The 22,221-nt window shown below is 52.4% G+C and overlaps 1 protein-coding gene across 12 annotated transcripts in view; it reads left to right on the top strand.

The window, feature by feature from the left end:
- Positions 1-22,221, top strand: part of LOC118795285 (receptor-type tyrosine-protein phosphatase F) — a 204,773-nt gene that overhangs the window by 52,644 nt on the left and 129,908 nt on the right. For all 12 annotated transcript variants that reach the window (XM_036553666.1, XM_036553664.1, XM_036553665.1 and 9 more), the window contains exon 2: positions 19,856-20,029. In XM_036553666.1, coding sequence (XP_036409559.1) covers positions 19,933-20,029 — 97 coding nt within the window. In that variant the 5' untranslated portion in view covers positions 19,856-19,932. The remainder of the gene's footprint in view (positions 1-19,855; positions 20,030-22,221) is intronic.

Genomic DNA, 22,221 nt, shown 5'->3' with positions numbered 1-22,221 from the left:
AGCCTCCTCTGGGCTCTGCTCTATTGGCCGGCTCTCTGGCAAATTGCCCCATCTGGTGAGAGCGCTCTCCCAGTTTTTGGCCCTTTGAATGAAGCCCATAGCTTCTCCCGGTCGTCCCCTAGCTACCGCTACCAAGGTGAGACACCCCGCCGTGCGACAGAGTGTGAACTCCGGGGCCAAACGACCTCTGTTTTTCCAGTTGTCTGTCTCCCTTTGTGATTGCCAGCAAGTTTTGGTGGAGAGCAACGGCAAGTCCCCTTTCTCTCTGTGTTCCCGGTACACAAAAAGCAGTGTAGAAACCCAACTGTGAGGCTCAAAAGAGGAAATAGCACAACAAAGCCGTCTTTCTGCTCCCGGTAATGTAATTGTAAGGTAGAGCGATGAGGCTGCAGTTGTGCTACATGTTTTTTTTTTTCTTTCTCTCAACATTTTAATGCAATCTTCTCTCCCCCCCCCCCCACCCCCCCTTGCCAGACAAAAATAGTTCAGCACAGAACAAGAGCAGAAATATTTGTCGCTAATGTTATGCACAGCAAATCTAATTGCTTCGTGGCTGAGTTATAAGCCGTATGTTGTTAACTGTAGGTGTGAGCTGGCGCTGAAAACAGTTTCCTTTTTTCCAAACGCGCGTAGGCTGATTGTTTAACATTGGCTTCACCCTCACCTTGTGCGCGGTTTGTCAGCACGGTAAATAAAGCAGGTGTTAAGCAATGAGCTTGCTCAACGCTTCCAGTCGCTCTCATAAAAAGAGCAAACTTTTTTTTTTTTTTTTTTAAAGCAGTCCTCCGTCATGGGAAAGCGTGTTGCGGCGAATGAGCTGTAAGGTAACACGCCTGCCTTGCCTCCCCGGGGAGCGTTTCAGAGAGCTGAGAGCTTCTGTCATCCCAGCTGCCGCGCACCCGAGCCCCGAGCCCCGAGCCCCGAGCCCAGCTCCTCGTTCCTTTGCACGGTAACCGTCTGCAGGCGTGCCACCTGTCGGCAGCGCTGGTGCGGGAGCACCGCACAGAGGACGGGGGGTAGGGGGAGAGCAGGAAGGGGCACGCTCGTTCCCCTCTGCCTTATCGCCGGTGCGGCTGACCCCTCGGCCCGTATACCGCCCCCCTCGCACGTCCCGCCGACCCCGCATTCCTGCTTTACGACTCCAGATTCGGAGGTTTTTTTATGACCCCTGCCTTTGTCACGTCTCCAGGATACCACCCAGTCGACGGCGGCGCCGTTCAGGGGGAGCGGTCAGACGGCTCAGGTTAATGGTCTCTGAGATCCCCCCCTCCACGCCCACACACCCCACCCCCGCTTAATATTGCTAATCCTGTTTTTGTGCCGCTTGCAGTCGGGGTTCTGGAGCTGCCAGACGTGCTATTCTTTTGCTGCTCTTACTATTTGAAGGTGGAATGTCGGATCACAGGCTGTTTCTGCAGTTACACAGATATGCAGCCACAAACACACGGGTACATACATACATACATACACACACACATGCAGACCTGCATGCGTGTCTGCATGGGTGGATCCACCCTGAGGTTTAACCCTGCCGTCCTGGCCCAGGCATGAAAACACTGCTGCGTTCTCCTCTAATTCACCAGCAGCTCTGCGGGCCCTTTTTGAAAGTGTATTTTATTTATCTCCCTTCCCTTTGAAGGGGGAATTCAAAGCCCCGGCCCGCGTGAGCCTCAGAAAACGAGTTAAAATAGATGGAATTCATCAAGAGTGGCGTTTGATTTTTCATCCTCTGTGATGGAAGCCTGGCGGCACGTGGTGGGCTGATCTGATCAGAGCCCTCCCTGGTGGGGAGGGGGATGCAGTGGCTGGCTGTGTGTGGAAGTGTTGGGGGGGGGTTTAAAGGTGTGCATGCTGCAGTCAGACAACTGTAAAGGCAACATACCATAAACCCATCAATGGTGCGTTTTCCGCTGCTTTGATTTCCCCTTCGATTTGAGTTTAATTTCCCATTTCTTGCTGATATGATTACGGCTTTCATTGTTCCAGTGTTAATTCAATACTTGGCCTCTATTGATTATCAGAAACGGAGAGATAAGGAAGGGACGGGCTCTTTTGGGCTGGTTCCCTGTGACCGAGACCCAGAGTAAATCTGTAATTGGTTTGGCAGAAGTGGGGAGGAGGGGAACTCAATCGACCAAAAGAGCCTCTCTTGTGGGTTGAAATATGACATTCATTGTCTGTCATCAGGGTCAATTTGTGCCTAGCGATTTCTCTGCCCTGTTTTGACAGCGCGGTTGATTGGGGGGTAGCGGAGGTCACCGTCACTCTTTTAATGGCCGATTTATTTCCTAATGAATTATTCCGTCCAGAGGGCCTCGCAGACAGTGTGGCCGGGAGCCCTTAAGCGACACTGAAGTCCCTCCATCTGAAAACGTGGCGGTCTGAGCGGTGCGTGTCCAGGCTGCGTGTTAGTGCTCAGCGCGCCGGTCGTGCGGCGTTACACAGCAGCCGTAGTGATGCGTTCTGACAGGCCCTGCAGAAGGGCTGGTGCTGAGGAATGCCAGTGTTTTGACAGGCACGACGTTTGCTGATGAATGTTCCAGGGGTCGCGCTTCCTGGGTGTGATACAGGGCAACCCCACCCCTGACACCTATCACTCCACCCTGGACGTGTGAGGAAGTCTCGTGGCCTCGTCCCGATGCATTGTGGGAATGAGGATGTTTTTTGGCCCAGTCAAACGCTCAGTCTTGCCGCAGTAGGAATTGAATAGGAAATTTATTTCAGGTGGAAGACACAGTAGGCTTTCCCTGCTGGATTGCTCTGTTCCACTGCCAAGGGGATACCCTATTTTTGCACAAAGTGAAAGAAGGAAATTCTCGGCAGTCCTATTTAGTTTTGCTGGCGTTGATTAGATGTGGAGTTCCCACACGCACTGGCGGGCTCAGTGCAGCTGAGAACTGACGGTCCTGGCATCGCTCTCCTCCCTCCCTCTCCCAGCGGCCCTGTTAAACCGCCTGCTCCCTCTAGCCCCTGCGCTCCGCTGCCCGACCTTTGACCCCCCGCGCACGGCAGCGCCGGAGCCGCCGCTTATCTGGGGACGTAACCACCCCGAGGCGGCATCCCACGGGCCAATCGGGACCGGGCAACTTGCCCGCTACCGTGCCGAGCTCAGAGTTTCCGCTGCGGAGGGCCACTCGGTGTGGAGGGTGAAGGCCCAGAGAGGCAGTGCTTTTATAAGGGGATTCTAACCTACAGACAAGACAGCTGCAGCTCCACGGAAAAGAGCACACTTTAATTTCCTCCATCAGTCATCCCTCACCATGCATACAGTACTGCCGAGAAAACACAAACGAAATATGCGTGGATGAATCTGAAATCATAAAGGTACCCCCTTAATGTCGACACTCCAACACAATTCTGCTTCCTGTGGTTACAGTCTAAATATGGCTTTACAGATCCACTGTCGGATTTCACAGTGTGTAAGGAGCTTACATTAATTAGAGTACTTAAAAGTGTCACTGTTTTATTTGGCATTAGTGTTAATCATTAAAATAACCATATTTCATGCCTGATAATGTACAATCGAGTAATTTCCATTTGCCGCCCGACCTTCGTACTGTATTTAATATGTAAATTGAATTTTGTGACACATTTAGCTGAGCACATTATGAAAGTGGGGACCTGAGTGACAGGGCAAATCCTCGTTGTTAAGGATGAATTTTCCCCCACTCGTGCAAACTCATTTTAATTCCAAATCATCTTATTATGCTTCCTCTGGTTGGAACCAGTTCCATTTGGACGTATGGGCTGTGTCTGAGAAGAGGCGGTTTAAAGAGGTGCCCTCATCTCCTTCTCCTTTCCCGCACGGTGTCCGCCGAGACCGTGAAGAGGAGCGGTCTGTAACGGCCCCGCCGCTCGCCCTTTTCGGGCCCGCGGCGCCTGCTTTCTCCACGGTCTGTGTGGAGAGCCTGATCGGTGGCTCAATCCCAGCGCCTCCCTGCTGTGAGGGGTGATAAGTGGTAAGCGGCTGTTTTCAGCTGCGGACCTGTGTACAGCAGGAACACACAGTAGCTCATTGCACAATCAGACGGACGCGCTGGAAGTTCCCTTTGCCGTGGCTGAGCCGCTGCTTTTTGTCGCCAGCTCTGTTCCTGTGTTTTTCCCGGTGGCTTTTTGACAGTTTAAAGAGGGCGGCTGCAGAGTGCGCCGGCTCAGCCAGACACCTGTCCCTCCCCCCCCCCCTCGGTGGCACTCGAACAAAGCCGGCGAAGCCGCCGGGGAACGGAGAGGCATTAGTTCTCATCACACCGGTGCCGGACTTCTGTTCCTCTCAAAGTCACCCTCCGCGCTCTCCGGAATCATCCCCCCAGACACTGCCCTCCAGCTTGTTTGGGGAAGATGAATGGAGATAAATTTCATTTCATTAGTGCGCTCCTCTTATTTATAGCCTGGCTGCTCTGGGCCTGGCCCCCCATTGGCTGCTGCCGCCCGGCGGGGGCAGGGGTGAGGGGGAGGGTGCCCTTCCTGCCGCCCTGGTATTCCCACCGGAGATGCGATTGCACGGGAGCTCTGCCTGGCTGCTGAAGCTGGGGTTTAGCTGCAGAGAAGGCACACTGGACCCAATCCCATGATGCTTGTTTCACATTAGATCACATGCGCATCTGTCTAAATCAAACTCCAGCATGGCCATTATTGCACGTCTAAAAGCTGGGTTTTGATTGGTTTAGAATCGTTGGTCATTCTTTTAAACTCAGAATTACTGTAATGCTACACAGTTGTATCTGGTAATTTAAAGTGGATCTTAATTTGGAGAGAAGTTAGAGATGTTTTAATTTGTGACAATGCAAGTCTTTTTAAATGTCTACCTAACTGTGTTTGCTGTTCTCGTGAGGGTGGTTTTTCACCAAGTTGCTGAAATTCTGTCTTGCTGAGAACATCCCTCAAAGTCCCAAGATTACCACTCAGAGTCCCAAGGATGGATTCAGCCCATTTGATAATGTGCTTGCTAATCGTTGGCTCGTTGCTTGTAAATCTTGCTCTGGAGGGATGCAGCTCCTCTGGCAAACGGCAGTGATTTATTGTCCCTGGCTCTAGGAGCTTGGAATGGACCTAAATCTCGGGGTCCTTGATGGAGAAATGTGATTCTGTCAACAACTTGCACCTTTTTGTGCAGTAAACTCGGACCATCAGGGCACGGGTGTGATGTCAGCATAAGATAAGCCTTTGGGCTGTCCCAGCAGCCCACCTCTTCGCCTGGGCAGCAGTGTAGCGTAGTGCAGGGCTTATAACCAAAAGGTTGCTGGTTCAGTCCCCCACTGGGCCGCTGCTGCTGTATCCTTGGGCAAGGTAATTGCCTCAGTAAATGTCCAGCTGTATGAATGGATAACAGGCAAAAACTGTCATTTAGCACATAGGTTACAATGATGTAACGCTATGTAATTTAACAGATCTGCTGTGGACCGCAAGCAAGGCTCCTGTGTTTGGGATAGACCCACCCCCTCCCCAGCAGGTGCGCTCTGGGAGGGGAGCTAATTACGGCTTTCTCATCATAGCCTGCGGCTTATTTTTGAGCGCTCGTTTCAGATGGTTTGTTTGCTAACAGATGGAAGTGTTACCTTCACCAACCCCAAGTGTTCAAACTGCAAGTGACCAAAGAGAGAAATAAAAAAAAAAGGTAAAATCTTGGGTCACATTTGCGCGGTTACCCGGTGCCGGTACGCCCCGGTGGAGTGCGCTGGCCGCGGGAGCCGGCTGCGTCCGTGTGACAGATGGGGTGGCAGTGGGGACGTGACGGGGGGACGGCGCGGCGAGGGCTCGAGTTGCTCCTCGGAGCTCCGTCTGAAGCGCAACATTGTTACCGCGCTCCCGAGGTAACTGATAGTCTGGGAACTGTCTCTGCTGCAGGTGAATTCTATCTCCGTCGGCATGGCGATACTGCACCCCGCGCACCAGAGGAGGGCGGGGGGGGGGGGGGTGTGAGCAGCAGGGAGCGGAGAGAGACCGAGAGGAAAGAGAGAGAGAGGGAGAGGGAGGACAGGAGAAGGGGTGGTGAAGGTGGAGAGATTAGACAGTGAGAGGGAAGCCTGCAGAGGCTGTTCTGTCTGAACGAGGCCCGCTCCTGCAGATGCCTTTGCCATTTCCTCATGTATTTACACACAGGTGACAGTTGGCAGACTCGCCTCCCTTTCGCTAATTTCTCACCATGAATTAATGATGAAGAGACACGTTACACCTCGGTTGCTGCTCCACTCTCACTGTGTAAGAGGAATTCCTCAGCCTTTACCTGACAGCTTTTCTAAAAAAAAAACACAACAGTGAGGATGGAAAGGATAACATGTGGCATGTTAAATACGCCTGAGCTCCAGATGTGAGTTCAGAACCCCTGCACTCCAGTGAATGGCATTTGCATACTGCTTAAAGACTCACAGCTGACACTGTAATATCTGTGCTCTGCGCTGGAAAACACCCCCCAGCCTAATGCTGATTGGTTGTTGGAGCTGAGCGGAGGTGGGCTGTGCCCTGGCAGCCTGGCTCTGTGCGGAAGTGATGAGGAGGGACTTCAGTGTGCACAGCGTGTACGGGGGGACTTCAGTGTGCACGGCGTGTACGGGGGGGGGGTTCAGTGTGCACGGCGTGTACGGGGGGGCTTCAGTGTGCACGGCGTGTACGGGGGGACTTCAGTGTGCACGGCGTGTACGGGGGGGGGGTTCAGTGTGCACGGCGTGTACGGGGGGGCTTCAGTGTGCACGGCGTGTACGGGGGGACTTCAGTGTGCACAGCGTGTACGGGGGGGGCTTCAGTGTGCACAGCGTGTACGGGGGGACTTCAGTGTGCACGGCGTGTACGGGGGGGGCTTCAGTGTGCACGGCGTGTACGGGGGGGCTTCAGTGTGCACGGCGTGAAGGGGGGGGCTTCAGTGTGCACGGCGTGTACGGGGGGGCTTCAGTGTGCACGGCGTGTACGGGGGGGCTTCAGTGTGCACGGCGTGTACGGGGGGGCTTCAGTGTGCACGGCGGGTAATGGTAGCAGAATGCACAGGGACTAATGAGGATGTCAGGGTGTGCTGTGTGCTGTGATGTCAGACCGTGTTGTAGGTGGCGAGTGTGTCAGAAAGCACAGTGGGTAATGAGGGCGTCGGCGGCTTGCGGGTCGCAGCCTCGTGGCTCGAGCTGTCAGAGTTTCAGAGATGCGTATCCGCCCTGTATCGATCGGCGTGCCCGCCTCCGCTGTTGTTCTTTAGGCTTCATGTCGGTTCCTGGTGACAGGGGAGCATCAGTGAGCCTGGGTTGCAGCTGCCCGCTCCTCCCGACGCAGCAAGCGAGCACCCCTGCAGGCCGGGCCAGACGGGGCCTTCTCCTGCAGCGGGGCGGTGTGGGTGTCAGGGCCTGCGCCCACAGCATTGTGGGGAAGAAAACAGCCATCAAAGCAGCGCAGTGGAGGCGTGGTAATCGCGCAAGGGCCGTGCCTCTCCGCGTGACATCGTGACTGAGTCAGCGTGCGGTGTGTCCACGTGCCTCGCCAGCCCCCCCCCGTCACGGGCAGCCGTCGCACGGGAGGTCACCCACTCTTACACACTTTTATTAGCAAGCCCGGGTCCCTTCTGCGCCTCGCTGGGAAGTTCGTGCTCCGCGCTTTCTGTTTTTAATTGAATCAGAAAATCTTGCTCTTGCCTGCCTGCGCTGCCCCCATAAAGTGTTTTCGTTCATTCATTTTTAAAAGCGGTCTGCGGCAGTAATTCTTTAAGTGGGATAAACAAGTGGTGGAGCCGTGTATTCACGGGGCGAGCGAGGCGGGGCCTGCGGAGGCTGGCAGGGGCCGCAGAGGCCGGCGGGGGCCGCGGAGGCTGGAGCGGCATGCACCCGGAGCTGGAGTGCAGCTGCGGCCCTGAGAGGCGGAAAGCGGCAGGGACCGGCCCCTGCCGCCAGAGCGGCTCGACAGAGTGCTCTGCAGCTGCCATGTGTCCTCCTGTTTTCAGACCCTCGTCTCCACGCGCTGCTGCGGCTGTGCCGCTCAGCGGCCGTTACCGTGGCCGCTGCCGGTACTCAGGCGAGCGGGGGAACGGCGTGAGAGTCACGGCGGCACAAACGGGCAGCGTTAATGCCGCGGCGAGGGCTGGCAGCGGAGCTGAGTGTGACGGCACCCTGGCCCGTTTGATGGCCTGTGTTAGCATATCGCTTGAGGGGAGCATGCGCTTAGCGTGCGCGTTACCATCTTCCGCTATCAGTGAAACGCCATCCCGCCTTGTCCCCCTCTCCGCCGCAGCCACGGGATCGGCCCGTCTCTCCCGGCTCACCTTCAGGCGCATTTCTTGCGTCTTTCACAAGACGAGAATTTGGGGTGTCGGCTCCACCGTGCTCTCGTTGCTGTCGCTGGCCTAGTTACGAGCCTGCTGAGGTGTGCCCGCCGATGCTAAAACTGAGGAGGCAAAGGAGCTCAGCTCACCCTTACAGCTGATCACAGTACAGTCGTAAGGAGAGAGCTGGGAGAAGATGGCTGCCACACATCGGTGGTGGCTGTGAGTCACACGCATTCCCACCTCTTAGGTGCTTTGAGATTCATTAAAGCCTCTATAAACCTGTTCTATTTTTAATACTAGAAAAGTGGTAGATGGTGTAGATGAGTGGATATGAGGACAGAGACGGTGCAGTCTTTCTGGAGAGTCGCGACGTCGGCAGGCCACGTCATTCGGCAGCTGAGGAAGTATCGCCGCCCGATCAGCACGCGGCTCAGTGGCCTGTTTGAACAGAGGTGTGAAGCGGTGTCAGGAGTTGTTTTTCGAAATGAAATTAGTCAGCCGGTAAGTGTGATGTCATGCTGCAGCACCCTGGAATCAAAGTTCACCTGCATCCGGCGCGTTTATGATCGCGGCCGTTTGCCAGGTGTGTGTCTGAGGCAGGTATCCTGCTGTTGTTACATGCAGTTATGACTTTGATGGTGCTGGAGGATGGGGGGGGGGCAGTTGGCTGCCCAGATTGAGAAAGCTCCTTAAAGAAAGGTAGCACTGATAGTCTCTGCCCTCTGGTCTCTTTTTTTATCTCATACGCGGGTTAAAACGTGTGTGTGTGTGTGTGTGTGTGTACTGTGAGTGTATGTGTGTATGTGTATGTTTACTTTGTGTGTGAGTGTGTGTGTACTGTAAGTGTATGTGTATATATGTATGTTTACTCTCTATGTATTTGTATGTACTGTGTGTGTGTGTATTGTGTGTGTGTATGTGTGTGTGTGTGAGTGTGAGAGAGAGTCCCTGCGCCAGCCTGTCTGCCAGGGTGTTTGCTTGGTTCTCGTTGTCCCGGACAGGAGAGCAGGGTCTTGTTTAATCAGCGCAGCCCTGATTAGTTCCCCCATATCCGCTGGTCGTATCTCTGCATGCTCTTATGCATTTCAAATCTGGGCCCCCGGAGACCGGCGGGATATACGACTCCATCTGCCGCCGTGTCTGGGCCGAGCGCAGAGAGCCGTGTGCCCTGCAGAGAGAGCTGCCAGCCAGGGGGAGGAGCCATGCTGCCAGCCAGGGGGAGGAGCCCAGTCAGAGCCATGCTGCCAGCTAGGGGGAGGAGCCATGTTACCAGCCAGGGGGAGGGGCCTGTGTCTGTGGTACCCAAGTGGTGCCAGTGCTTACAGTAACCAGGGGGGCCCAGTCAGAGCCCCACTAACCAGGCTAGTCCAGTCTTGCTCAGCAGAGTTCAGAGGTCAGGCAACAGCATACCTGCATTCCCTTTCACAGCTAGTTGGTCCTCAGTTAGGTGAACACCACTGCCTCTGCTGTTTGTGATACTGATTATGTAAGGATAATTACTCCTCCTTGGAACCAGACAGATGCAAAAAGCATCCAACACAAGTTGTTAGTAATTAAGTACACATTGGGTAGTGTATGACAGTTAGCGACCTTGGCTACTTGCTGTTTCGCGGGTAGGACCATGTTTTAGTACATCTCAGTGAGGGGTTAAAATGTAACTTAACTGAAAATGTATGTTGCACGGTGTACTAGGCATACTAAAATGCAAGGAATGGATTTCACTATGATCTTTGGACAGTTAACAGCCTCTAATGCATGAGGGAACTTATGTTTCTTCACATGAAGACTTTTTTTAAACTTCTACATGAGCCTTCAGAGCATTTACAAGCAGTCCTGTAACATTTATGCCACTTATTTTCTTTTGAAATGCTTATATTTGTGAGAATTTCGGTTGTAATGAGGGGTAATCCTTCTTACTGCCTCCAGTCTTCAGACTGAAGGAGGCCCCTCTGCGTGTCAGCAGTGCTACTAAAATGGATATAAATGCAGAGAAAGACACAAATTGAGTTAGCCACAAGCTAGCTTAGTGTACAAAGACTAGTCTATACACAGCTTAGTGAAGTATTAGAGGTCTATATTCAGGCATTTAAGTGGTCAGGTGTGGGTTTTAAAGAATGAGTAATGATGTGATTTGCAAATGTTGTTTGCTGCAATCCGCAGAGAGGAGGAGAGTGGAGTGATGGATTCTGGGCTTTGTGTGAGGGTTACATGGAAGTTGGTTACGAAACCACAGATGGGCTTTCAACATGCGTGTGTGTGTAGTTGTTTAAAACAATGACAAGCCCTTTCAGCAGAGCTACCCACTGCAGTAACGTTAAGGAGTCACATATTCAATTTTTAATTTTAAGTGAGTTAATCCCGTCTCGTGCTCAGAGGGTCTGTTTTGAACTCTCTGAGAGAGGTTACATTCCTGTTGCAGCCCTGAGGGCCGGCCCGTCCCACCTGCACCTCCTGCAGACCCCCCCCCCCCCCCCCTCCGCCAGCCCCCTCCGGAGCACAGCGAGCGGAGGAGTGAAAGTACATGCGTGAGTGCGCCGGCTGCTCGCCGTCTCTCGCACCGCGCTGTCTGTTCAGTCACTGCGCCGTCGGAGGCAGGCTGGTATTACTGTCGCGCTGCTCTGGAAGGCTGCTCGCCTCCATTTGTCTAGATTAATGGAGCCTAGGATTTGAGGTAGTTATGCAGGGAAGCAGTTCCCCCTCTCGGAACGCATACAGATGCGAGAGGTGCTCTGGGCCCGCCGACTTACTCTGTTTTTCTCCAAAACGAAGTCCGTGTTAAAAAAAGAAGTTAAATTCTACCCCATCATTTAGCGGCTGGACATCTGTGGGAATACTGTTGTTTTTGGAATGGTACGCTCCCTATATTATCCTCTCTGCGCTCTCTCTGCATGTGAAATCAGATATACGTAGTGATTGTCATGCTGTGAGAAAATAATTAAAATCAAAGCAGCTATATTGAGCGCAAGTGAATAATACATGAGTTATGGTTTATTAGGATTTAATACAGATTTAATACAGATTTAATACGGTCCCCATAATGTTGTGTGATTGCTCCGTAAGAAGGCCCAGAATGCCTCCCACATTTTCCTCCAACGGAGTAAGATATAATCTTGCAAATCTCGTAAATGCTGACTAGGTGCCGCTGGGTGTTAGGGCACGGTCCTGGGTTACAATTATCCGCCAGCAGTCCATTCAGCGTGCATATAGACATGTCATGGAGCTGCGGGACTTTCTTTAATGCTCACCGCTCCTAATGTGATTCAGATCTAGCTCAGTGACTCGTCCTCCCTTTCGAAATTGAGTTTTAAGTATTCCATTTGCAAATTCATTTGTCAGATGACAGCGATGTAATGTATAATAGCATCATGATGAATTAGTTAATGGGTTTTAGCCGTGCCTTTGGACCTCGTTGCAGGATCAGAAGCCGGCACATACAGGCGTAATTGGCCATTATGCGTCTTTTTTTCCCCTCAGCTTTGAAAGGCTGTAACACTGCCCACCTTGTTTTCCTGAACGGGTTGACTTTGCCGTTCACATCAGACTTTTGTTTTGCGAGCGTCTCGGTAAAAGCGGTGCTTTCGTGCCGTTTGCTGCGAGCAGCACTTTGTCCAGGGGACCGGGGGCCGGCGGTCTGTCACATGGTATCGGTCTGCCTGTTCGCACAGCGGAAGGGGGCACCTGAAAAATGCAGGTTGGGCAGCTTTACCCGTCTGGAAAACGCTGATGCCGTCCGGCAGCCGGGGGCGACTCTGCCGCCCTTCCAGTGGCGGGAGAGGCGGGGGGAGCGCAGACACACGGCCTCGCGAGCCTCTCCTCACCTCCCCACACCAGGGTTCGCGTGTGTCTGTCCGGTCCGGAGCGTCTCGGTGAGCGCTGACAGCCCCTGTGCCAACACCGTCTATCACCTCTCGCCTTCTGTGGCAGGGTTGCCCCCTCCTTCCCTCTGTCACTCGCCATCGCCCAGTCCTACATGTCTAATGTGCTCAAGACCACTTTATAGTCTGGAGGCTATTTCTTCTTCAATTACTGAAGCCGAGTCGATAATCGCAGTAATGATGGAGTCTCCCCTCAGATCAGATTTTTCCTTGAAGGTGACCTCTAAAACACTGCCGATGGCTCTGGGGCAGCCAGTCACTCTGGAAAGGCAAGAGTTAATCTCTTCATGGCTTAATTGTTGCTGATCTCAGGCTTGGTTTCCCTTAGAAAATGGATCCAGGCTACTTGGAATGCCCAGCACCTCTAGCCCCTTAATTAAAATGGCTGCCGTTATCCCCCTCCTCGATGGATGCCTTTGATATTTAATTAGCTTAACGTATCTCTTTGTTTAGGGGGTGGGTCCCTTTGTGTCTGTTACCTTGAGTTAGCGATGAATGGAGAGGAAGGGGTTAAACAGAGAAGAGTTTGTACAGTATTCCGAGCCAGCAGTGTCTTCCAGATAAACTGATTTGGGTTTTCCATTCAGAACACAAGTCTCTCATGTGTCAAAGCCAGCCTTCAATATTTCTCTTTCATTTGCACCCCCCCCCACTCACTTTGTCTTGACACTTAACACCCTGAATGGAATTGCAGTTTAAAAGCACTAAACCCTGCCAAGCCTTTCTGACACTGAGCATTTGCTCATATTTTGATTGTCCGTGGATTTCACGAGAGGAGTGCTGGGCCGTGAAAAGAGAACGCCTCCAATTTACAATGCATTTGCTTTTTTGGCAGCTTTCTTTTTTTCTTATGTTGTCATTTTCCATTAAGTGCATTCTATACATGGATTGTAAGTGAGTGATTTAATGGAAGCCATTTTGTGAATGGAGCCTGAGCAATTTATTCCCCGCTCAGTGCGTCGGCAGTATCGATAATGATTTTACAATAAAGCGAACCAAGTGGCACTTCAATGCCTCTTTTCCCAGCATACACTATTCCCTCTTTCCTATCAAATTCACTTCAAATAGCTCAATACTTGATTTGTAGGCTGCCGCAAGCATAGGGACTCTGTTGCTAATCCCCTCCAGTTAATTATAAATCATGTGCCTACAGCTCATCGGTTGAGATCCTGGAATTTATTTTTTTTTTATCAGTCAGGGAAGCTTTTGCTGCACACGTCGTCAGCGCAGCCTCCTGTGGTCGGGCCTTTCCTGGTCTGACAGGAATGATGGGCAGCTCCTGGCTAATCACTAACTTCTTATTGTATGTGGAGTCATAAATCAGGCCTCTCTGGTGGTGCGCGCTCAGCCCATAGACAGCTATGCAGGTTACCGAGATAAATCTGCTGCTAATGCCGTATGTCGGGCGGATGAGCTCCGATACAGCGGCACTTTGCACGGGGGCTCTCCTCAGCTGATTAAAACGCTGTCCTATGAGTAGCCAATCTGAAGACTGCACTAGCAGCTATTTGGTACAATGGATGGTAGATTCTGCTTCTGTCATATGTCTGTCCTTTGGGTTCCACAGCTCTGACATGTGGTGTTTCTCGGGCGGCCAGATCATATTCTGTGGTTAACTTCACAGTCTACAGTACAGCTTAACTAGCCTTCCTTATCTGAGTCCTGCCATTGATCCCAGTACGTTTTTCTCCTCTTCAGTGTGATGGAGTTCATTTAAATGTGCACAGGTCTTTATCTGTGGCCTATATGTGCTTTTCACAGAAACATTAGCGCCTTAAAACACTGTTCTGAGCTCTCTGTGTTCAGCAGTGAACTGAGAAAGGGGAGAAGTCTAAAGAACTCTGGTATGCCTGTTAATGAATGGCTCACCAAATTACCCCTGTAAACAAAAGTGCACTAAACCTATCAGTCATGTGACATTACCTTTTGTGTTTGGAATTTTACGTCTTGCATCACAGCCTGGGAAATAACTGCAGCCTCCAACCTTGCGACTAGCTTTGCGGAACAAACTCAATTTGATGCTGGAGTAATTCACTTACCTTCTTGGATAATTTAATTGGATTGGGATCAGCATGTATTTACTCCCAAAGGGGCTCTTTTGGGGGGGGGGGCTTTCATGTGGCGAGAGAGAATAGTTGGTGTTTTGTTATCTGCTGGTGCAGAAAGAAAGGGGCTTGTTGATGGCCACACACCGCTGGCTACGCTGTGTCTCCAGCTGTATTTATGTGGGCCCGAACTCCAGCGCGCCGCTGAACGGAGCCGGGTTTATCACCCTGGCTGTGCATCCTTTTGGCCCTCTTTGTTTCCAGGATACGTGTTTAACATTCGAGCAGCAGGAAAGGGCCGTAAGAGAGAGGGAGTACGAGCTGAATCTCATGGTGGCCCGGGGTGTGACAGCGCTCGTGACAGGCCCAGCGGTCGCCGAGGCCAGAGCCTGGAAAACGAGCGGTTAATGAGGCCCCCCGTGTGATGAGGACCAATACACCCACACTTACACCGGCTTCTTCCACAGAGCCCCTTCGTCCTCCTTCATCTCAGAATGCGTGCGCCGTGTTTGGAGTTGAGCTCGGTTCTTTTGCTTGTGCTCGTGATGTTTCTGAAGCGGCCCTCTGGTCTCTCTGCCAGTCCCCCTTTGCCACTGGTCGTACCGTACCCTCTCTGAAGACAGGTGACTCAGCAAGCGTTTCTCCACTGTGATGGTCCCCTACCTCGGAGGCCAGGGGAGAGGAGCCACGGCCGGGACGTTCCACGGCCGCGTGCTAGCTGATGGGCGTTATGGCCAGGGGGGGTGGCCTCTTCTGCATGCGCTTTGCTCTCGCGGGTCTCCCCCCAAGGGCCATCTTTTAGCGGCGATTTCATATTCACATTCCGCCTGCCTTATCAATTATTCCACAAAGCCACCCGCCGCCTCGCGCCCGTCCTGCCCAAAAAAAGACGGGTGAGTCGTGTCACAATCAATTAGCGGGCTCGCGTCGGCCGCTAACCCTGATTGATTACAGGGGGCCGCCCGGGCCGAGTGGAATGGATGGCTTTCTCATTGTGTAGCCGGGACCCGTGTAGACAGGCCCGCTCGGTGGAAGGATACGCTGCTCTTCCTGAGAGAATCGCAGGTCGATAAGGTTATAAATGAGTTCCACGGTGCACCTAGTCGCGATGATATTACTTTCCTTATTTATCAGTCCTGCAGCCCCGTGGTTAGATTGGACATCAGTGCAGCCTGCTGTAAATTGACTGATGTGTATGCATGAATATGAGTCAGCCCTCTCCCAGCCCCCGTCAGCCTCCATCCCTGCCGCGCCGGGTCCCACAGGGGTCCGCACACCCCCCCCCTCGCCCCGAACCTAGCGAGGATTATATTACCGGGGCTGGGGGTGGGGGAGGGGTGCCTGTGGCAGACGGTGGGGCTTCCGGCTGGCTGATCCCCCCCTCCCGCTCGCTCGCCCCACGGTCATTGTCATGCGGCTCACAGCCGCCGGCTCCCGCACGCGTCGCAGTAAACAGCTTTCCGCCCGCTAAACGTTTTCCTGAGCCCCGCTTCTGGATGCTTCTCGCTGGCGTCGTCTGGGCGGAACGCATCACTGCGAGGCGATTCCTCCCGCGACGCGGCCGCGGCGGTATCTCCCTCCGACAGGGAGGAGTGATACGGACCCACTCAACGTGAAAGGCGTCTGCCGAGGCAGATATTTCCCCATCACAGGATCTGGCAACCTCGGCCTGCCACCGCACCTACCATAGCAATTTACATGGCCTTAATCCAAAACCAGCAAAGCAAGCCAGCAAGCGTGCGTACGAGTTATTCCGCACATAAGCGGTGTCCCTCGTGAAACGTGAGCGTGAGCAGCGTGAGCAGCGTGAGCAGCGTGAACAGCGTGAGCAGCGAACAGTGACATCACCCGTTGAACGTGCTTGCCGAGTGCGAGGGTTTGACCTTGAGCACTGCGAGCGGACAGGTGTCTCTGAGGCTGAGCGTTTTTCCTCTGAAACGCGCCGTGCAGGAGTGGGCCGCGCCCCTGCGGGGCTGCAGTGTCCGCGGGGCTTTTAGTCTTCCTCAGCTCTTAATTCCTTAATTGGAGTCATTATTTCGATGGGAAGTCATCACACCTGGTATTCCGCAGCTAAATCGCTTGCAAATTGAACAGTAATTGGAACTGCGCCGTGGCCCCGGAGGCCTGGAATAGGCCAGCCTTGGAGGCGCGAGCCGCACAAAAACATCACCGAGCAGGAGTTTACAGCGGCTTCTAATAGTGCAGTCACATTAACAACGCACACTGTGTTCGGCTTTCTAGCGGGCTTTTTCCATTCCAGGTAAATCATGCAGGGGTATGTTCAGTTTGCCATAAGCGCTGTGTAAAAATAATTCCTGATCTGGATTAACCACCATTTTTTAGGATTTGAATAACATGAATTAAAATTAAAATTGCTCAAATACTATTGACAGGATTATGCTACCAATTACAGAAGAGAACTCTCTGGGCACCTCTGTGTCCCGTAATCAGGGAAGAATTTAATGTATTTAATTGAATAGCAGTTAACTTGTATATACTGTGCAGGTATTACGCACTCAGAGTCTAGTGTTTATAAAACCCTGTGCCGTGCCATATCCTGTCTGACTTTATGTGGGTTTTTTGTCAGGCTTTGTACTTGGGGAATCGTGTAGTAGTTGGGCTACATAATGGAGGGTTTTGGAGGAAGTACAGCAGCTGGTCTTCTGGGATTTCGTCAGACTAAATAAAATCTTAAAAGAAGTGAGAGTGAAGAAGACAAATCTGTAAATGTGGGAAAGGTGGAGTTTGGGCTGAACCTGAGCGAGACCAGCAATAGAAGCAAAGCGATTAGCGCAGAAGCCCCTGAAACACTAACATGCCATTGCAGATTACATCCGACGAGCACGCTGCTCTGTTACTCTCCCGCTTAGCTGCCAAAATCCACGTTTTGACTGGTTAATTCCGAACTCTTCGGTTTGTTTGCTCGTTTGCTCTGCGGCGATCCCGCCACGATTAGGCCCTACCTGCTCCTCATCCTCGGCAGCACCGTCGACAGGGGTCTCGTTTGAGGAGTCTGCACAGCCACGCCGGCTGGCTCATCAGCCTTAATACTGCTGTTTATATAAGGCTCTGCCGCTAATGCCATGCTCCACAGAAAAGGATACACGGGGTGTGTATTGGCTTCTCTGTCTTACTGCTGCCACGTCAAGTCCGCCCAAATCCCAGCATGCCTTGCAAGGGCGCCTGGGAGTGGGAGAATCCCTCTATGGACCAGGATATTAACCGCCGCGGGGGACGGCCCTTCCCTTCCAGCGAAGTCAGCGGGAGATATCGGGAGGGCAGGGCGTTGCCGAATGTCATCCGTTGATTGATTGATTTTAAATCAAGTCTGGCTGTTTGTGCTGCAAATGGAATCGAAATGTGACCAATGTGCTGGTGAAAGATATAGGAGGCAGATTTACGGTCCCCCCGCCTGTCAGAAACACTCGCGTGAGGCTGGTGGAGCGAAGGGTTAATGGTGGAGAATGTGCGTTATCAGATAGGTGAAGCGCTGGCGGTGTTCCGTGAATCATTACTACATGACGCATACAACCCATAGCGTGCTCTCACATAGTTTCTCATGGCCAAGCCTCCTTGTCAAAAGAGATTAGCGGAGATTTGGAAAAAAGACTGTTGGAATTTTGTTCCATCCAGTTTTTATTTTTTTTTAGTCCCCTTTGTCTTCTTTTTTTTTTCCCCTCCATCTCACAAAGAGGTTGTCAGGGAGGTTCCTGGTGCGTGTCTCCGGGTTTCAGAGTTTGTTCTGCTCGCAGTGGAGATGACACATGAGCTACGGGCCAGTCGCCACCTCCGCGACACGCAGCGAGAGTGCAGAGCTTTGCACAGCATGCTTGAGGAAACGCTCGCCTCTCTGGCGCTGCGGCGGAGCGATGTTGTTGCAGACGTATGCGCCTTCAGGGTTATTTCCATAACCTATAAGGCCACACGCAACGTATTCTTCTGTAAGCCCACACAGTAAAATACAGCTTCACCGCAGGGCAAAGACAGAGCTGCCTCACCAGCCGAGTTTTTCGAGTTCTGGAAAATATTTTCTTTATGTTTTTTTTTTTTTTTTTGGGGGGAAAAAAAAACATTTTGCCCAGGTCCCGGCAATTTTTCTGTGTAGTGGAGCGGAATGGAGCAGTTTGGATGGTCATCAATGCGGGGAAGGAGTACAGCCTGCATGCATGCCCAGGCCTAATGAGGAACGTGTGTGTGCACGCGGCACGCGGTTCCAGGTGCATGGTTTCCTCTAATAACCGGGAATCAATTGACAACCCGAGCAGGAGTCATTTCCTCGCTCGCAGTATTAAAGCCGCTGCTCTCCCTGGAGAGGGCCCATTAGGGCTGGGCTCTGGCACCGGTGTGGAGCCTCCGAAGCACTGCTGGCGTGAGGTGCTGGGGAGCTAAATTGAAATACAGCGCCTCCGATTTGTATTGTCCCTAACGAGGAGGCATGAAGCCAGGGCCTCTGATGACAATGCTCTGTCAGATGGAGCAGCAGCAGTGAGCAGTGCTCTGTGGTGATTCTTTCCCCCTTCATGACAGCACGGCTCAGTCGTACAAGACCTGTAGCTTAGCTGGCAATAGGAGACCTGTAGCTTAGCTGGCAATAGGAGACCTGTAGCTTAGCTGGTAATAGGAGACCTGTAGCTTAGCTGTTAATAGGAATCCTGTAACTTAGCTGAACATAGGAGACCTGTAGTTTAGGCGATAACGGGAGTCCTGCAACTTAGCTGGTCATAGGAATCCTGTACCTTAGCTGGTCACAGGAGACCTGCTTGTGCTTTCCTCTGAGAGAAACGCAGCCCATGACAAAGATGGCTGCCGTGAGAGCAGGAGGAAGAAAACCCACTTTGACCCTGTGGAGCCAGTGCCGCAGTAGGCTGCGGCAGCTTGGCCTGCTGCTAGGGCCACGACTCTGTGGTGCGTCCATACACACAGCGAGCTGAGAGAGGCCTCTTTGTCTGTGCCAGTGAAGCTGACAGGTTAGCGAGGTTTTGAATAGGGTGATTTACAGCTGGCTGGGTCTCTGGGCTGTCCCGGGTTCCCCAGGCGTGCGTGTTCGTCAGCTCGAGTCCCCTGTGTGCTATGTGTAATTAATAACGCGGAGAGGGTGACATAGCTGTGACTGAAATACTAATCCTGCTTAATATGCAGGAAAGCAGTCATCAGCAGGCCTGCTCCCCCAGGAGGCCCCGCGACTGTGGGCTGAGACCCCCTGGAAGAAGTAGCCTCTCCTAATGGGGCTTTTAGGAAAGGCCAGGCCTCAGGGGAGGGAGGGGAGCACCCGGCTGGCAGGACCTCTGACCTCTGACCTCACAGGGGCTAGAGCCTGGGGTCTGGGGTTGGGACAGGGTCCTGATTCAGTCCTAAGAGCTCCCCTTCTTTACGGGGCATTGTAGTGGGGCCGTCAGCCACCTGCCTGATTGGGAGATGGCTATATTCTGGAGTTTTATTTGGTATGTTTGTTCTTGCAGCACTGATAACGCCAATATGACCTTTTCTGTATTTTGTTTACTCTGGTGAATGGATTTGTTTGCAGACTGACTCCCTGGCTAAGAATATCGCAGTTGTTCCCTTCCATGAATAAAATGGTTTTTCCTCAGTTCTGCTTATTGCCGGTTCCAGGGAGATCCAGTGTTGATTAAGGTGAAAAAAAAAAAGTTAAAATAAAACAATGTGAAATGAATGACCCCTTTGTCCTTCCCGTCGGTCAGGTGCCAGTCTATGATCGTGTGAGAGCGGAGGAGACGAGGAGTACAAGGACCGAGGGGGAGCAGTGCCAACCCGGACCATGGAGCCGACCCGCCGCCCGCCAGTGCCCCGCCTCTCTGTAGCGGCTACGCTGCTCGTACTGCTGGCCTGCATGGCGCCACCCTGCCACGCCGACAGTGAGTACTGCACTTCCAATGAGTTACCACTGGGCTCTCTCTGTGGGGCGTTAAGATGGACGCACAGACAATGATAGCCACGCTTTCACCAGCCTGAAATATCAATAGGCTCTATCTGTAAGGTGTGAAGATGAACGCATAGACAGTGATTACCACACTTTTACCGGCCTGGATTATCAATGGGCTCTATCTGTAAGGTGTTAAGATAAACGCACAGACACTGAGTACCACACTTTTACCAACCTGAATTACCAACAGGCTCTATCTGTAGGGTGTAAAGATAAAGGCACAATAATAACCACGCTTTCACCAGCCTGAACTATCAGTGGACTCTATTTGTAGGGTGTCGAGCTGAAATGGAACTGTTTTCGTAAGTGACCTGTAGACTGAGCTCTTCGGCCCAGGTCTGGGGCGGGTCGGTTGGACGGGGTTTCTCTGCTTCGCCGCTCCCTGGAGCACGCGATTTGTCAGGTGCCCGAGAGCTTCTCAGACGAGTAGCCCCCATCCTCCAATTAACACCCACTTCACAGCATTGTACTGTGTGACGCGTAGAGTGAGAAATAGCTGCTGGCTGCGTGGGTGCATATCAGCGGATTGCATTGGTTCCGCTCCAGAGCTCCTGCATGACTGCAGAGATGAGCCTGACGTACAGCTGGCATTTCCAAACAGGCTTGCATAAAGGGGGCAAAGTGCACAGAATCGGGCGCCTTTTAAAAAGGGTTCAGAGCAGTGCAGCGGCCGCATGTGAATGAGTTACGGCTCTGAGACAGTCTGCAGGTGAAGGCGTGCGTCTCATCGCGCCCGTGTCTCCGCCCAGCCGTCCTTGGGGATGGAAGCGCGGACGCGGACTCGTGCTCTGAGTGGCGTGACATTGTCTGGGGTCTCGCGGGTGGGAGCGCGTCAGGGCCGCGTGGGTGAGGAGACTGATTCAATTCCCCGCCGCGACCCGACTCCATCGCTGTCAGGGTGACTGTAATTCCATTAGACCTCCTGTGAACCGCCTCGGTGCGATTGTTTTATAGCCCCCGAAAAATAAGCCCGCTCTCTCTCCCGCGTTAACCTTTCTCTCCCTCGGCCCATTCCCCACGCAATGCCAGAGTGAGACTGACCTTGTAGAATTCATTTACAACTCCGGTTGTCATGTCAGGACAATGTATTTCCCTGAGCCTTTAGCATTCATCAGTGTTTAGAGGCCTTGTCTTTTCGCACTGGATAAAAAAGGCTGTCTAGTTGCTCAGTACCCAAGCTCTTCTGTTTCTGAGAGCCGGTACAAACATTTCTGTGTTTTTTAACGTACCAGAGATTTTAGAGATGCAAGAGTCCGATAACAGCGGAGCCTCATTCATGAATGACACACAGCGAGAAATATGTCTCTTATCTTGCCCACTTGTTAGAAAGTCTGCTTTCATCTGGCTGGGTTTGTTGTTCTGGCTTCACCCTTGAGAAGTTGCCGGGTACGTGAGAGGCGTTTCCCAGGCCAGATCTGATGTGCTTGTGTGCATGTAGCTTGTGAAGCTCCTCCTCCTCCTCCTCTGGGCACTCCGTAGAAGGAAGTGTTTGGCACAGTTAAGCCTTTATTCCCACTCTTTATTATGCCCCAGTGTGGCCGCAGGGCTGGAATTTTTATGGTCAGCCAAAGAACCAGAATTCACAGAAGTCACATGATGTCAATCATTTGCCGTCCACCAGGTAAACACATATTGACAGTAGAGACAGTAGGAAGGATTGTTGCAAGCGGAGCATTACAGCGCCTTTGAAAAATGCTTGGTTCAAGGACGCATGGCAGACACAAGTCACGATCCGGTGTATTAGAAGTATTTAAAGCGAAAAGCTGGTACAACAACACATCCCATTAGCCAGACTTTGCCGTAATGTAATCAGTTTGATATGGTGTGTATGTTTCCAGCCAGCCAGAGCTTAGTACTGCATGGTACACCCTCATTAGTTAACACTCTCCTTGGGGGACAAGCGTTCTGCATACTAAAGCATGTTGCGCTACACGCTATAGAGATGTCTGTTAATGGGGAGCATTATGAGTGGAAAGTCTCATTCTCACTACGGCGTATGTGAAGAGAGTACATTTGTGTCTTGTGTGGGATGCCTGGCCTGCCTCTGCCTTTCCATGGGCTCTGAAATGGCTTGGGTGGGGCAGCTGCCTGGGGTGTGGATGTGGGAGGGGGCGTATATGTTCA

Source organism: Megalops cyprinoides, chromosome 20 (assembly GCF_013368585.1).
Source record: "Megalops cyprinoides isolate fMegCyp1 chromosome 20, fMegCyp1.pri, whole genome shotgun sequence".
Taxonomy (NCBI): Eukaryota; Metazoa; Chordata; class Actinopteri; order Elopiformes; family Megalopidae; genus Megalops; species Megalops cyprinoides.
The sequence above is the reverse complement of the archived record's forward strand: the minus strand, read 5'-3'. Positions and strand labels throughout refer to the sequence as shown.